Raw genomic sequence first — 15,998 nt, forward strand, 5'->3', positions numbered from 1 at the left:
ACACGCACCGCATCCCCAATAGGTGGTGCTGCACCTTTGTCATAGTCCTCAACTGTTGGGTTCGCTCTGATAGCCAGGAAAAGTCCTTGAGTGAACCGAAGTCAGACCCCCAAAGACTTTGTAAGCAGGTCAGGTGATAGCCGTGCTCCTTCTCACTTTTGTTCTGATCTTTTGTTCTGGGTCCCCTCAGAGTCAAGAATCAACATTACATCTTTCTTCTCCCAGTAGAATTTTTGCCAGAGTACCATAGCTACCCATCCCCTACAGATGGTCATAATCCAGCTCTGCATGCAAAGAGTGTCCTGCTCCTTCAGGAACAGAGGGGCATCAGCACTGCACCTCTCCTCAGTGAACACAGAAATGTCGCTGGGAGTGTACAGCAGCACAGAGGACCAACAGCTTTATTTAAACACACGAAAACTGTTTAAATAAAGCTATTTAAAACGGACTGTGCGTGCCTGCAGCCAGGTATGCACCATGATAAGCCCTTTTGCTTTTGAAGTTCTAAACCCTTCACCCATCTTCTGTTGCTTCAGTTATTTTCAGACTGAATGGAGAATGAACTTTTCATTGATAGTTTTTCTTTTCCTGTAGGATCAGATGATGTCCCCTATCAGTGCATCCCTTCTGCATGTAAGCCCTGCTGAGCACTGCTTTCAGTCTGGTTTTTGCTCCTGTCCTGTTCCTCTTCACCTTGCAGGTTCCAAACTTGGGAGTGTTCTGATGTAGGGCAATCTTAGGAGTGAAATCAGTACGTTATAATGTTGGACTCAAGTATATCCGCTTTGATAAAGGCTTTGAGCATCGATGTAACTGATAATCAAATGCCTGCAATGCTATTGGTACACATGTGAACTGTCACACAGGCGCCAGGGATCAAAAGTCACAGACTTTGAAATGCCACCATTACACGCGATGATGGCTTATTTTCATCTTGCATTGCTTGTATAGCAAACATGAGCCATGCTATTTCTCTTGCTGTGACAACAAACATTCTGCTCACGTGTTGGTACCCCTACTTTTTCTGCCCTAGTTTTTTTCCACACAGTTTTGAACCTGAGAATGTAATGGTAAGAGTCAAAGCAGGCAAACAGCAGACAGCTGTACATACACTGTGTATTCAGTGCTAGTGTGGGGCAGTAAATCTAGACTCATCTTGGTGACATCAGGTGGTGGATGCTGGTTGCTAGCAACCCCACAATCACCACTTTCAATGGACTTTTCTAGAAGCCTCTCATCGTACTTGCGTGCTCTCTTGCACTTAAATGCAGAAGGCTTCGTGGTGCGGAAGTATGATAATATTAGAGGGAGTTATCTTCCTGATCAGATCGAAGAGCTTGATTTCAATACAGCGTCAAAAACTCAAGATGCAGACTGCACAATGTCACACCGTCGCATTCAGGACTGCCTAATGTTTTCCTACCACAACAGTCCCTACTAAAGACTCTGTCCCCTTCCTTCTTACAGCCCCCCCTGTAGATATTGAAGGGCTGCTCTCGGGTCTCCCCCAGGCCGAGCAGCCCCACCTCTCTCAGCCCGTCCCTCAGCGGAGCGGTGCTCCATCCCTCGCATCACTTTCGTGCCCCTCCTCTGGACGCGCTCCAACATCTCCACGTCTCTCCTGCGCCGAGGACTCCACATCCGCACGCAGTACTCCGGCTGAGGCCTCACCAGCTCAGAGCAGAGGGGCAGGATCACCTCCCTGGACCTGCTGGCCACGCTTCCCGCTGAGAGAAGCGGAGGAGGCGGCGGCGGAAGGGCGCAGCTCCCGCTCCCCGCCCGCTGGGGCCCGAGGAGGGCGGGCGGAGCGCCGCTTCCCGTGACTGCGCGGCTCCTCCTTTCCCCCGCCCACCTCCCCGCTCCTCAGTGCCGCCGAGTAACCTGGTTTCCCGGCGCCGGCCCGGCCCTCTTCCCTTTTTTTTTTTTTCTCTTTTTTTTTTTTTTTTCTTCCCCCCCCTCCCCTTCCCTCCCTTCCTTCTCCTCCCCCTTCCCCCAACCGCCGCTCGAGCTTCTCTTCCCTCCCTTTCCCTCCCCTCCGGCCACCGCCGCGGTAGGGACCCGGAGCGAGGCGCCGCCTCCGTCGCCGCACACGGAGCCATGTACCCGGGAGCCAGCACCGCCGGACCCGGTGAGGTCCCAGAGCCGCCCGGAGCGCTTTTCTTTCTCTCTCTCTCTCTATCTCTCTCTATGGGGTTTCGAACTCGTGTACCTCGCGGGGACGGGGTACGGGGGGGGGGAGCGGCGCACGAGGCGCTGTCAGCGCGGGGGGAACGCGGGGGGAACGCGGGCCTCCGGCTGCGGCCGCTGAGGCCACGGCGGGGGAAGGAAGGCTCGGGGCCGCCCTCGGCACCGCGGGCCTGAGGCCCCTACGAGGGGTCGCGTTCTCCCGCTCTGCTCTCCCCTCCCTCCGCCGGGGGAGGGCCGAGGCCGGGGGCTCCGTCCGCTCGGAGCCGCCCCGGGGCGAGGCGGGGGCCCTCGGCTGCGTGCCGCCTGCCTTCCCCGCGCCCGCTCGGCCTCGTGCCGGCGGTGCCCTCGGGGTCTCCGGTTTCCCCGCTGCGATCCGAGGCGCGCGGGAGCGGGGGGTTGCTCGGCTGCCTGCCCTCCTCGTGGAGGTGGGGTGTAACGGCACCCACGTGTGGGGCAGCGCTGGAAGGGGCTGCGAGCGGAGCGGCGATGAGAGCGGGCGGAGGAGCGGTCACCGGCGCTCTCGGGGACGTCTCGTGTTACTGAGATTAACGTTGCGAGAGTTGGCACGGCTGAGATGGGACGGTGCTTTTTACTGTTAGGCTGTTGCCGCGTTGTGGTTTCTAGTGCAGAAACGGCAGCGTTTGGGTGCTTTAGAGGTTGGGTTTGTGTTGTTTCCTTCTCCAAGAAAAGTTTCAGAGTAAGTAACCGTGTGTTTTAAGGTACTGTTCTTAACAGGTTTTCCTAAAATCATCGTTAGAGAGGTGGCCTAGTGAAGGTGTAACGTTGGTGAAAGGTGGAACCTGCAGCTGCTGCTCAGGAGCACTGTTTCTGTAAGAACATTCACGTGCTAGCATCCATGGTTAGGTGCTGGCTTCTCTTCTTCCTCTGATCTGATTCTCCTTGAAGAAACAGGAATCTCGCAAAGACCACTGCGGTGATCCCTTTTGTCTTAGGGGAATCTTTGCATTTCTTTGTGTTTCATCCCACAGAGCGTTTACTGGACGTGCTGGGGGGAGAGGTCGCTGCAGCTGTGTGTACCTAGACTGATAATGCAGGCACTGGGTTTGTGTAGAACATCACTGGCACGTTTCAGTAGCAACAGCAGTGTTTAAGTACTGATTTAATTATCTGCCGTGCTTCCTAGTGTCTGGTTTTCTTGTTCATGCAGTGTATAGGTATTTGTGGGACTCATAGTGTTTGTGTTACAAAGGCTGCTTTCCTCCTGTTGATAAGTCTTCAAAACTGTGTGAAGACACAAAGTATTGACAGTAGTTGCAGTGTGTGGCATGAAAGTACTTTTAGATGTCTCTTTATCCTACATTTGCTCTCTGTCTGATCCTTCTGCTCTCCTTTTCATGCAGAACAATCTGACTTGTGTAGCACTACACTTAGTGTATAAGGACATTACCCCCTTAGCAGAACAACCCTTTCTGAGCGTCAGGATTTTCTGTAACACCATCTTTTTACTGAATCTGAGCTTGTTACTCCTCTCCAAACATCACCTGTGTGTCTCAGGCTCCTGCTCCTCTGCTTCCTCCAACCAAGCTCATCCTCAGTCTTGTTTACTTCCTAGTTTATATCTGCAGCTCAGCCTTTTGCAGAGCTGGGCAGAGTCTGCTCTGGGGTATGAGCTGCAAGTTGTCCTCCGTGTTGTGAGGATCTTTGCTTCCTTCCAGTAAAGCCATCCACAGAGAGCCTTGGCAGCATGGTGGCTTCTGGCAGTCCGGATCGCTTCTGCTCCACATCGAATTGTAAGTGGGGCTCTTGTTAGAGAGCCCTACTGCAAACCCCAGGGTGGTGCAGCTGTGAATGGTGAAATGTTCTGGTGCTTTCCAAGTGAGTTGCTATGGAAAAACACCTGACAAAAGGCAGCTCCCCCTGTAGCAGAAATTCTAAGCCCCTTGGGCTCTCCTGGATTGCAGCGAGCTGTGGGCAGCATCTCACCTGGCTTGAGGTGCCTCCTAGGTGCTACCACATCCTTTGGTAAAGGCCAGGGTGAAGTTATCTCACTTGAGTTAGTCTTGATTATCCCCCACTGAGGAATGCAGATGTGTTTCTACCCACCTCCCAACTTAGATATGTTTTAATGATGTTTTATGAGCGTGGGTGTTGAGGTGCATGACTGGATCCACGTATCTCTGTTTATCTGTGTGTGCTTGAGTGGGTTTTGCATCTATACCTACATACATACATCAGTGTGAAGCTGGTCATCCACGTATCTGTAATCAAGCTGCTGTTGGGATATCATATATTTCACTAAATTGCTTCATTAATCTCCGGATTGGTTAATGATTAAGTGCTGTTAAAGTTCAGCCCTTTGATTTACCTCATAAATGTGAAACTGCTGCTAAACTTAACCGAGGGAATTACACTTTCATTTTCTGGTGGTGATGAAACCTGTCTGGAGCTGGGGACTGTCTGCAGGAGGCTCGGCTGTGTCGTGCAAGGCTCCGTGCTTTCCACACGCTGCGGTGAAAGTCCCCTTACGTACGTTAATCTGACACCTGGAATCCCGAAATCCTGTTCGGAGGAATGAGTGAGAGTTGTTGTTCATGACCAGTCAAGATGAACAGCTCCTGTGAATGCCAGAGAGCTCCAGCATCTGCGTGTCAGCACATCCTTGACGCCACTGGAGTGCTCCGTTCCCATGTCTTCTAACTTAGACCTTGTGGCGGTGGCCTCCTGCCAGCATAGTGGCTCAACGTGCCACGGGGCTGGCTGTTTTCACCTTTAACAAATACCCCTTTAACAATATAAAGCAAGTTAGGCAGTCGTGGCAGCAGTTTTCTGAAATCAGGTTGGTGAACATGGAAAAAATGTCATCGCAGAGTGGTTTGTGTCGGAGGTCGGGTTGTCCAGGCTTCCTTCCCATAGGCAAGGGGTGTAGTGATAAAGACACCGCTGTTACATCAGTCTGGTTTGAAGAAGTGATTAAAACTCGTGTGACAGCACAAGGGGAAATGGCCACAAGTTACACCAGGGGAGGTTAAGGTTGGATGTTGGGAAGAACTTCTTTACAGAAAGGAGTAGGCTCCCCAGGGAGGTGGGTGAGTCCCCATCCCTGAATGTGTCGGAGCTCCGTTTGGATGCGGTGCTCAGGGACACGACGCAGTGTGGTTAAGAGTTAGAGTGGTACGGGTTGGTTGTGGTTGGACTTGATGGTCTTGAAGGTCTTTTCTGACCTGAGCAATGCTATGATTCCATGATTCTGTGAACCTCAGTAACTTACACTGCTGAGTGTTTCTGTATTTCTGAATTCCAAGGTTAGCATGCTCTCATTTCCATTTCTTAGTCTTTGAAGATGTGTTTAATTTTGTCTGCTCTGGGAGGCATTAATTTGTTGAAGCAGCAGTGTCGGAAGTATAGTGACTTTGAAAGAGGTTGTGGCTTTCCATGTGTCAAACGTGTGAGAGGCAAGGCTCTTTTCTCACCTCTTGGTTGGTTATTTGATGAAAAGATGACTGATGTTGACATACATCTGACTGAAACTTTCTCCTTCCTTCAGCGAGCCAACGTATACAAAAGATCACTGTATGGAAAGTAAAAGAGTTGATTCAGCAGCGATTCTCTTGTTGGCTGTACAAATAACTTTACACAACTTGTAAAGGCTCATCAAAAATGGCATTGCATGTAGCCTTCTTTATCTCTCGTTTCAGAGGAGCACTTGGTCGTGTTTTTAGTGACTGGATTTGTAATATTCATACCAGCAGGAAGTACTGCTACTTCTTAATGGTCACGGAAGCTATCTTTAATAAGTCAGAAGTGAGTGTCTGATTTTTGCTAAGTTCCAGGCCAAGAAAAAAAAAAGGAGCTGATGGAAAATGTTGTGTAGCTTTAACTGTAATGGCTGTGGTAGGGATCTGCTCCGTGCATTGTCTGATGAACTGCCTTCAGTATCGTGCACCAGCACTAGAGGTGTCTCTTGGCCTGCTGGCTACTCAAGAACTGCACTTCCCAACGTGGTGCAAGGGCTTTTTTGTTTCCTCTCCAATTTATTTTAATACCCAAAGCTGAACTTGAACGTTTTCTTACTGATTCTGTGCTTTCAGAGTTGAATAAGACAGACCCGAACGGCATCATCCCTGGGCACATCACAAGTCCAGTCTTTCTCACGTCTTTGATACCAGAGTTATGATTTATTAGCATGCTGTTCCCTTCACCTTTCAGTTGTGCTCAGGAAGTGAGACAGAGCTGATGCCCGTGTCGTTGTGCTCGTGACCGCTTTATGGGCGGTGTCTTTCAGTGTGCTTACGGAGTGGCATGGCTTACTGCGACCATTTGAGCTAGTTTTAATTTCTTCTGCTTTTTCCACCACACGGTATGATTTGTAATACATGTAAGTATACTTCGGGCTTTTAAGTAAGGTTTAGTATGACTGTTTTTCTCGTGTTTGTGGAGTCTTCTGTTGGTTTTTAATTTAATCCAGTAAAAAAGAAAAGGGAAATATTTCTTGATGAAATGTTTCTGCAGCCCTGAAGCCAAGGGGTACTGATACCAGGTAAATCGCCAAGAGGAGAGCTGTTCAGCTTGTGCTTAGGTGACCATGTAGGGGTAAAAATACAGTGAAATTGTAGAGCCATTAAGGTTGAAGAAGACCTCTAAGGTCATCTGGTCCAGCCATCAACCCATCCCCACCATAGCGCTGAGCTGTGGCCCTCAGTGCCACATCTGCCTTTTTCTTGAACGACTCCACATCATTCCTGGGCAGCCTGTGCCAATGCCAGTTCTCACTGTGCTTCCCACAGTGCTGCCAAATTTTGGTTGTACTTGTGTTGTGAAACTGATGCTTTCTAACCGCAGATGTGGTGAGAGTAGTTTGTTCTCTCCTGTCGTAATTTGTTTGTCCTTTTCTATTTCTGGTGGCGCTTCTCAGCTGTGTTTTGTCTCTGCTGTATGTTTTAGTCTTCTTTTCACTCAAGAAACAAAACTCTTCATTGCTGAAAGCAGATTGGAAAGCTGTCTGCATGCTAGCCTGTAATTTTATGTATGTCTGAGCCTAGCCCCATGTAGCAGTGCTGCAGGAAGAGATGGCTGTGCTGGCATCTTGTGGGATGTCGCTTTATGCGCTGCTCCAAACTAAACCCAGGTCTCTTGTTTGCTGCCTTCATCCCTTCGCCCTGGTGAGTCCTTCCTGCTTTACTTCTCTGAAGGATCATTGATGATAACAAATTATGGGACTCGTTGTGACTGCATCGCAGAACTCGGGGCAGAAATGGAAGTCATCACTCTTTTTGGGGACGCGCTGCGATCTCAGCATAGGAAGATCAACAGTCTGTTTTTAAAACCTGCTGTGGCTTTTACAGCACAGATTATGAACAGACATCACCAGGTAGATGATTTTTGTAGTTAGTTAGTTTCTTCTTGCAGAAGAAAAAAAATACTTGAGCAACTCTTTTCTGGGCAGGCTGCGAGCTGACTTGTGAGGCTGCGTTAGCTGCTGCGATGTGAGCGTGGGTGCCACTTAGAGCTGCTCATGTCACACATTGCCTCTGTAAAACTCTGTGTCCTAGAGTGCATTTTTGTATTCCTGTCTGTGAGTTTTGTGTTAGAACTTACTAATGTGAGAAAGCAATGAAATGTGAGTTGTCATTTAGTAGTAGGAAGAGTGTGGACGTGCCAGTTCTGGTTTAAAGAAGCCTATTTTAGAAGAGTTCCCAAGAGGAGAGGATTCACTGGCTTAGCTGGATCAATCTTAAAAACTGTTTGAAGTTAGACTTGTCATGTAGATGAATAAGCCTTTAAAACATAATTATTACTGGGGCCTTGTTAAATACCTTCTGAAACTTGTTGAGCAAGTGTTAACTAGTACGGGACAGACGTCTATTCATGCAGAGGGTAAATTCCTATCTAAATGTTTCTATGTTCTTGGCTTCGCTTGTCCTTTGATAAAGAACTTCATACATTGTCCTTTCATACAAGTTGTGGATTGCAGTGAATGCTCCCTTTCTGCTGCTTTTTACGAGTTCCTCTGTTGGTTGGCCTCTCTTGCCCTGTCGTATTCCTCCATCATTTCTTACATCTTCCTTTGGTCTCACGTGGAGGACAAGTTTGTGGATGTGGGGAGAGCAGGGGCCTCTCATCTTTCTGATTTTCCATATTCCTTTTTTATTCTAATTGCTGTTAGAATGCAAGACTTCTCAGACAACGGTAAGCTTCAACGTGAGCTCTTTGGGCTTCATCCCTTTCTCAACACAAATGCTTGAGCCGTAGGTTTAAAAAAAATAACCAACAGATAAACCACCAACCCTCCAAACCACAGACCAAACCAAAGTAGAATCGAAGACGCTGAGGTTCAGGTAGATATGACAGTGCAGAATGAATGCCTCAATAAACCAAATACATTTCTTCAGGGTGTTTAATGAGGGAACGCTTGGTTTTGATCAGTACGAGTCAGTCCTGTGTGAATGAGGGTGTGTTGTTTGAAGTTTCTTCCTCCTGAATGAAGGTCTTGCTTCTTCAAAGTGAATTTCCACTGGAAAGTGGGGCTGTGTTGCGTGATTAGAATACAGTAGTATTTTTTTTCCTAATTATTTCTGATTTGCAAATGTCCACTAACCTAAAACTTGGCCAAACTTGTGTATGGTTTCTTTATTCTTATCTTTTACAGAACCCTTAGACAGAATGGGTGGACCACTGTTGGAAATGTACAGTAGGTGCAATATGGAGTGAAATGTTGGTAGTGACACTGCAGCTGAAAATGAATGAATCCATTTTTCCATGGGGATGTGGATCTCCCTATAGAAAGGTGTCATCACCTAATGATCTCCTCCCATGCTTTTGCTGTCATCGCTCGGGTGATGCAGTGCCACAGCTGGGTCTTAATTTATTTTGACTAATATGAGAACTGAAGTTGGTTACAGGAAGCAGGTGGAAGAACAGAGCTGTAATGGGGGAAAAACATCAGAGAAGCATTCAACTGAAAGCCTACACTTCTCGTGTCTCAATTATTTCATTATTGCTAACCTGTATTTTAGTGCTCCTCCCAGCGATGCTAAAAACCACAGCCTTATCTCTTGAAACCACATTATATGCTGTTGGATCTTCTGCATGGTAAAGATGTTCCTGCAGCTGCTTTCACTATCTAAAATGATAAATTAACTGTGAATTTCCTACTTTGAAACGGAGCCACGGGAGCGTTTGTATTGGTTTTTTTTTAATTGATTTGCTGTGTCTGGGCAAAGATTTGTTTCTGAAGGGGGAGATTCTGAATTACATTGAGTTAGCTGAGTTTTGTAAGCTAAAACATCTTAGGCATAAAGACATCTTAAACTTTGTACTTTCAGGGTTGAGTCAAAAAATACTGTTATTCCAGCTCTCTGGAGGTCTGAATGTACCTGCAAAGGTATGGCCCAAACATCCATCCTGGCCTATTCCCTCATTAAACTGAGGATGAATCATTTCTGTGTTTCACTCAATTGGATGCAGTACGAATAATACGAATATGCAACAGCGATGGTTTTCCTTAATAGAGATGTGCTTTACCAGCCTACTGGGACCCTAAGGAAAAAAAAAAAAGGAAAGCTGATGACAGCAGAGGCTGAGCTGTGCCATTTTGTACATAACTACATCATCTGAAGTGTTGGAGTATGAATGTCAACTAATAAAGGAAGTAAGCTACACTTCTTTCCTATCCTAACCTGAATGCAGCGCTTCAGAGAATGGAGGTAGGGAGGAATGAAGGACACACAGTTCTGTTCTTCCCTTTAAAAGAAGCAGCACGAAGGAAGGAGTAGGTGCTGTTGGGATGTTCTCTTCTCTAAGATAATGTATATATTCACTGCATCATTCTTCTTCGTTCCCAAAGGCTTGAGGTTATACTGAATGGAGGCACTGTTCTTCACGGATGCAGAAAATACCACTCAAGTTTTTTAACTGTTATTTTAAATGCTTAGAAAAACCTGGCATTAGTTCAGGACTTACTAAGGTAGAGAGAACAGAACGATTCATTATGCTCAAGTGTGATCAGTAGCACTGAGCCCAATCTCCGTTTTTTTCCCCCTTCATCTAGTAGAGATCTGGTTGAAGGTGTTTATTTTGTAGTCTCCATTCATGTTAACTTTCAGCTGGATTACTCACATGTAGGTAAGTCATTGTTTGGATGAGGCTCACCATTTTCAGGGGATAACTCAATTCAGTGTTACTGTTTGCAATTAAAAGGAGTTTTCTGTATCCCTTGGGAAGGATTTCTGTGGTACAGCTTTGCACGTGGTCTCAGCGAAGCCACACTGCTCATTAATGGTAGAGATATCTGTTGGATGCTCCGTGTGCATCTTGAATGCTCTGTGCTGCTCCTCTGCTGCTCACCCCCACTTGTAAGTGGTGTTCTTGTAGTCTTTCACGTCTGTGTTGGAAACCTGGTCATGACTTATAAAGCAGACAGGATTGATGTCTTGTTTCTCCCTTTCATCTCTGACCACACTCACATTGTGGGCATCTGGAAAGAATTCTAATCTCTCTGGGTTGCATCGCTTCCTGCAGAAGGGAGAGATCCTATCCGTGTCTTACAGTGGGGTGGGGAAATATCCAGGGTAACCAAGGCAGCTGTAGATCTGTAACTGATTATTTGAATAATGCAACGTTTAACTTGATAATTAACACTGCTTCTATTCTCTTGCAGTAAGTGACAATTATTACATAAAAATGATCTCTAGATTAAGTCTGCTGAACATAATGAGATCACAGATTTGAAGGCAGTGCTGTTTATCCAACACTTCTTATCTGAATACTGAATGACATACTGCTAGGGAATTGGAAGCAGTTTGGCACAATGAGATCCCTACAGTTCCCGATAGCGTCATACAAGGATCTTAAAATAAGACCAGATATGAAGATGGCTCATAGGAGTAACGGAACACATTGAGGTGGAATAAGGAGGAATGGAGCTGGCTGGGTTAAGGCTTGGGTTCCAAGTGCAAATGAGAGCACACGATGGGATGGGATAATGTTCGGATGGGTATCAGCCACAAGAGTTATGTGGCAGGGGTCAGTACTGAGACCAGTGATCTTTTAGTATCTTCGTCAGTGACACTGACACTTGGAGTGAGTGCAACCTCAGCAAGTTTGCTGATGATGCTGAGCTGTGTGGTGTGGTCAACACACCTGAGGGACAAGATGCTGTCCCACAAGAGGGATGATGCTGTCCAGAGAGACCTTGACAGACTTGAGCAGTGTGCCCAGGAGAACCTCACAAGGCTCAACAGAGACAAGCACAAGGTCTTAGGCATCATTCATGGCAACTCCCACTATCAGTACAAGCTGGGGGACGTAGGGATGGAACAGAGCCCTGCCTAAAAGGTCTTGGGAGTACTGGTGTGTGTATGTATATATTTAAGATAATGCTGTAATATAGACTTAAATGAAGTTCTGACTTACATCATCGTGTCTTCAGTTTCCCTCCAGTGCTTCCCTTGTGGTTTGTTGAATTGTGGGAGTTAACTGATAAGGCTGTTCCCTTGTGTATCATCTAATCCTACAGAGCTATACCTTGACTGAAGAACTTAGTTTGCTTAATAACATGCTTAATAAGCAGCAAAGACAGATGTGTAGATGCCTCTGTCCTTCGTAGTATCAAGGGACTATTAGCTGCAGCTTGAAGTTCTCCTTATCTCTTGCAAAACACTGCAGGCTCTCTCGCTATCTTTCCCAGCCGTTCCTAACAGAAAACCACTTTGAAAGTCAAACTAATGTAAGAAAACTTGAAGGTGGCCCAGAGTTGAAGACCATGTGCGAAGACACTCTAACTTAGATGTATTTGGCTGTGAGAATTGGGTTGGCTGAACATTAAGGACAGCTGTGGTAATCTTAAGTTCGTAAGGGCAAGTGTGTGATGGATGCTTTTCTTCCAGAGGTATGTTATTTACTGTACCTCTTAGAGCATTAGTCTGTCATTAGGTTTAGCTGTTGCCTACTGCTTGCTTCATTTCCTGCATCTCTTGTTTGAGATGGATATAACTGCTGAACACAGAAAAGTGTTGAAGCTCTGAAACATCTCCTTTCCACCAGCTGCCAGTGGCAGCTGTATTGTAGGTCGACACAGCAATATCTGCAAACACCCACACTGATGATCCGGAATAACCACCCTGGTGTCTGATAATAGCAACCTCAACTGAAAGCTGAGCTTCTGAATAAGGCTTCCTTCCTTCACATCAGCCTCACTTAGACACTATTTCTTTAAAGAAATAGTTTGAGGGACTTCCTATGACAAACGTAGGCTGTGTTAGTCCAATGCCAAAAATGTTCTTTGAGCTGTGAAAGCATCACCAGATAATTAAACGTGTCAGGAATTGCTGCAGAAGAAAACCTATTGATATAATTGCAGTAGGAGAATTCTGCTTGGATGATCTCCTGTATCGACAAGCCCTTTTAGGTGCAGCTCACTTAGCCCCTTCTTATGTAGTAACTCATTAGTTACTACATAACTGTGGTAACTGCATGCTAATGGCACAATTCCATGCTGAAAGTCTTCTGTATGTGCCTTCAGTGCTGAGCGATGCTTCAGAGAACAACCTCAAGCTTTACAGTGCCATGAAGAATAAAGGGTGGTGCCTCCGTGTAGGTGATAAATTCAGCAGCCCTGACAATTCAGTTCCACAGTTGGTTGGGTTTTGGAGCGGGAGAGGAGTGCAATCAGAAGTGTGGCTCATTCATTCCTTTCACATGCTGGGAGTGTCTTGGCCCCGTGGCTCCTTGAGTCACTCTTATCTCCAGTTTGGATCTGAAGTATTTTGATGGAGTGGAAGTCTGCACGCAGCAGAATGTGTGGCACTGTTGTAAACTTGCAGAGCTCAGTGCTGAACTATTATCTCTGTGCGTTTCTGTGTTTGAGTACAGCTCCACTCCCACCTCTTTTTTCCTGCTCCACTCTTAATACTGCTTGAGGTTTGTTCTTTAAGACAACTGCCATGAGGTGGTTATTTTTCCATCTGGACTTCCCTCAGTTTCTGTTATTTTGATGTCACTCTTAGGAACTGTGATTGCTGACTCTGAACACTTGGTCTGTGTAAATTGAGTGAGTTCTGGTTGGAAGTCTGTTAGTTCACGATTCCAGATGAGCCTGGAGATGTTGTACTGGCACCTCATTACTGAGCATCCAGCATACCTTACTTCAAACCATGCAAATAGAGCTCTGTTTTCTCGACGGTCTCAGTCATCATGTCAAGGCTGAAACACCCTTATTATTCATATTGTCATATTGCAAACGAGCAAGGAGGTTCTGATGCATATCACAAGGATGTTTCGGTGTACTCGTCTTTCATCTTCTAATTCATTCTCCCCCTGACTGCACTTTAAAAGTAAGATCCAATGCACGTAGACTTTCAAAATACTGTCTGAAAGGAGTCTCTGAAAACCAGGAATGAAGCAAAAAACACCGGAGTGTGCTTGGAGTGGCACCTGGGGCAGCACTTTGGGCTCTGGTGGGTGAGCTGTGGTAGGTTTCTCTGGGCAGAGTGTATCTGTATCCTCGGGAACACTTCCCCCTGAAGAGAACCATTCCCGTGTAGAGTCAGTAAGGTTGGAGCAGACTGCTAACGTCATGGTGCAGTCCAGCTGTTGATCCGTCACCACCGTGCCCAGTAGGCCGTGTCCCTCTGTGCCACATCTGACATGCATACAGGCGCAGCCCTCCATCCCATAGCTAATGCACACGTATCTGCTTCATGCCACAGAAATATAGGTTGACTGCTTATCAGGTCAGCACTGCTGTTTAATAAACAGCACTTATCTCCTCGAAGCACCACCGTGCCCTATATAAGTCTGCTCAGTGAGTTGAGCCAGAAATAACTTTAATTGGATCGTTTAAAAAAGATGAGGTTTACAAGTGAAAAGAGCTGCTGTTGCTGGTGATCGTTTCTGAAGTGCCTGGTTCTGTTCTCAACTGCACATGTGGATTGCTCCCTATCCTTCCCCAGGAATTTGCATTTTTCATCTTATCTCCATAATTTGCTCGTACGCCCTCGCTTTTATTTACAGTTTGTCACTGAGCCCCAGTGGGATGCACTCAGCTCCAGTGCTGGTCCTCCAGTATTTGTAAATAGAGCTTTGTTGCTTCCCTGCAAGAAGTAACGAGCAGTCCCACGTTAAGAAGTAGGCAGATGCTGTTACCAGTCTCCCAGCGTTAGCTTTGCAGCATAAATACCTTGTGGGGCTTCTGCCCTCTCTGGTGCCAGTCCCTGTGCTTCCAATTCTTAAAAACTTAAGGCTGGCTTTTGGAAATGTGCAAAAATAACATATCACATCCGGCACAGCAGAAGGGAGGGCAGAGAAATCAGGATGAGGTGTACAGTGTTAGAAGGCGTGATGGGATGGGGAAGGAAAATGTGGGTGAACAGTATTTGAACAGGTCATAGAGGTAAGGCAAATCGTAATGCAACCGAGGTACAGAGCCTGGACAAAAAGGAACAAGTATTCCAAGAGCAGAAAATAGAAACCCAAGGACTGCCTTATTATTAGAAATAATAATGTAAAACAAACTAAAGAACAATGATAATACTCTATGTCAAAGCAGGCTGTCTGCCTTCTGGTGAAATAGCTGCTGTGTGGGAAACTGGTGCTGGAAGCCACATGAGCAGAACTGTAAAAAGTGAGGGATTAAAGGCTGCCTATGGGAAGCTGGTGCTTGGAGAATGTTGATGTGGTAATGTGGGGAAACGATGCTTGTCTGTGCAAAGATTGGTTATCAAATAAGAAACGATAAGAGTAAATCTGTGTGATTTCATGGCGAGGCATAGGAACGGGAGGGCAATAGGGTAATAGACAGGGATTAAAATGAGATCATATATATATCGATCACATACCTGGGGGTTAATAGTAAACTGGAAGGCAGTCGGTCACAAATAAGTGAGATGTATGGGAACAGGGTGGCTGAAAGCAGCCTTGAAAAGACACAGCAGGGAGATGTTGGCTGTGGGTCAGTAGCATGCTGTCAGTTGAGGTGCAGGCTGTGCTTACACCGGCCCTGATGGGACCTCGTGTAGAAAAGCAGTGCGTAGTGCTCAGGACGGTGTTGTTCAGGAGAGGTGAACTGTAATTGCTTAAGCTTGAACGACTGCTTGTTTCTGGTGGGCTGTGGTGGTTAGAGCAAAATGTACACAGCTGAAATGTGAGCGTGTGATATCGCGCACACAGCTCCTTCATTTGGAAGATTTTAAGTGGTGTCAACTCCTTTTTATAGGTGTTAGCTGAAGTAAGAGCAGTTAGGTGATTCGCTTCAGTGTCTGTTCTGAAACTGAGATTCTTCACAGGTAGTGCTCTAGTTCTTGCTTTGTTCTTGCTTTTCCACCAGTGCCTGCTTAGCATTGCATAGTCCTGCCCAGCTGTTCTGCAGTATAGGAACATGCAGCTGATTTTAAGATTCCAGTGAATGATGAGGACTAGGAAACAGAGCAAATAGAAAACCAGCACGAAGAGATGGAAAGTGGGCTCCTGATAGCAGGTTTCCTTTCCAGTTTTGGAACTGTGACCAGTTTGGATGTCCTCTACTTCATTGGATGAGTAGTCTGTAAATTAGTTGGATTCAATTGAATGTAGATGGCGTGGCTAATTTGTGCTTTCTCTCTTTTCAGTGCTTGCACCTCCTCCACCGTGTCCACCGCCAATACAGGGATATGCCTTCAAACCTCCTCCTCGCCCGGATTTTGGGACCTCCGGGAGAACAATCAAACTGCAGGCCAACTTCTTTGAAATGGACATTCCTAAAATAGATATCTACCATTATGAGTTGGATATAAAGCCAGAAAAGTGTCCTAGAAGAGTTAACAGGTAATCCTTTGCTTTGCTTTTTCCTCGTTTTGCCTTCATTCTGGTTCTCATTT

General features: G+C 46.4%; 1 protein-coding gene across 3 annotated transcripts in view; it reads left to right on the plus strand.

Annotated features, from left to right (window-relative positions):
• The first annotated feature begins 1,985 nt into the window (after positions 1–1,985).
• AGO2 (argonaute RISC catalytic component 2) overlaps positions 1,986–15,998 on the plus strand; it is a 39,096-nt gene continuing 25,083 nt past the window's right edge. For all 3 annotated transcript variants that reach the window (XM_065753634.1, XM_065753636.1, XM_065753635.1), the window contains exons 1-2: positions 1,986–2,128; positions 15,750–15,945. In XM_065753634.1, the coding sequence (XP_065609706.1) occupies positions 2,098–2,128; positions 15,750–15,945 (227 nt within the window). In that variant the 5' untranslated portion in view covers positions 1,986–2,097. The remainder of the gene's footprint in view (positions 2,129–15,749; positions 15,946–15,998) is intronic.

Source organism: Cyrtonyx montezumae, unplaced genomic scaffold, assembly GCF_038088225.1.
Source record: "Cyrtonyx montezumae isolate F1298 unplaced genomic scaffold, pur_monq_1.0 scaffold_8, whole genome shotgun sequence".
Taxonomy (NCBI): Eukaryota; Metazoa; Chordata; class Aves; order Galliformes; family Odontophoridae; genus Cyrtonyx; species Cyrtonyx montezumae.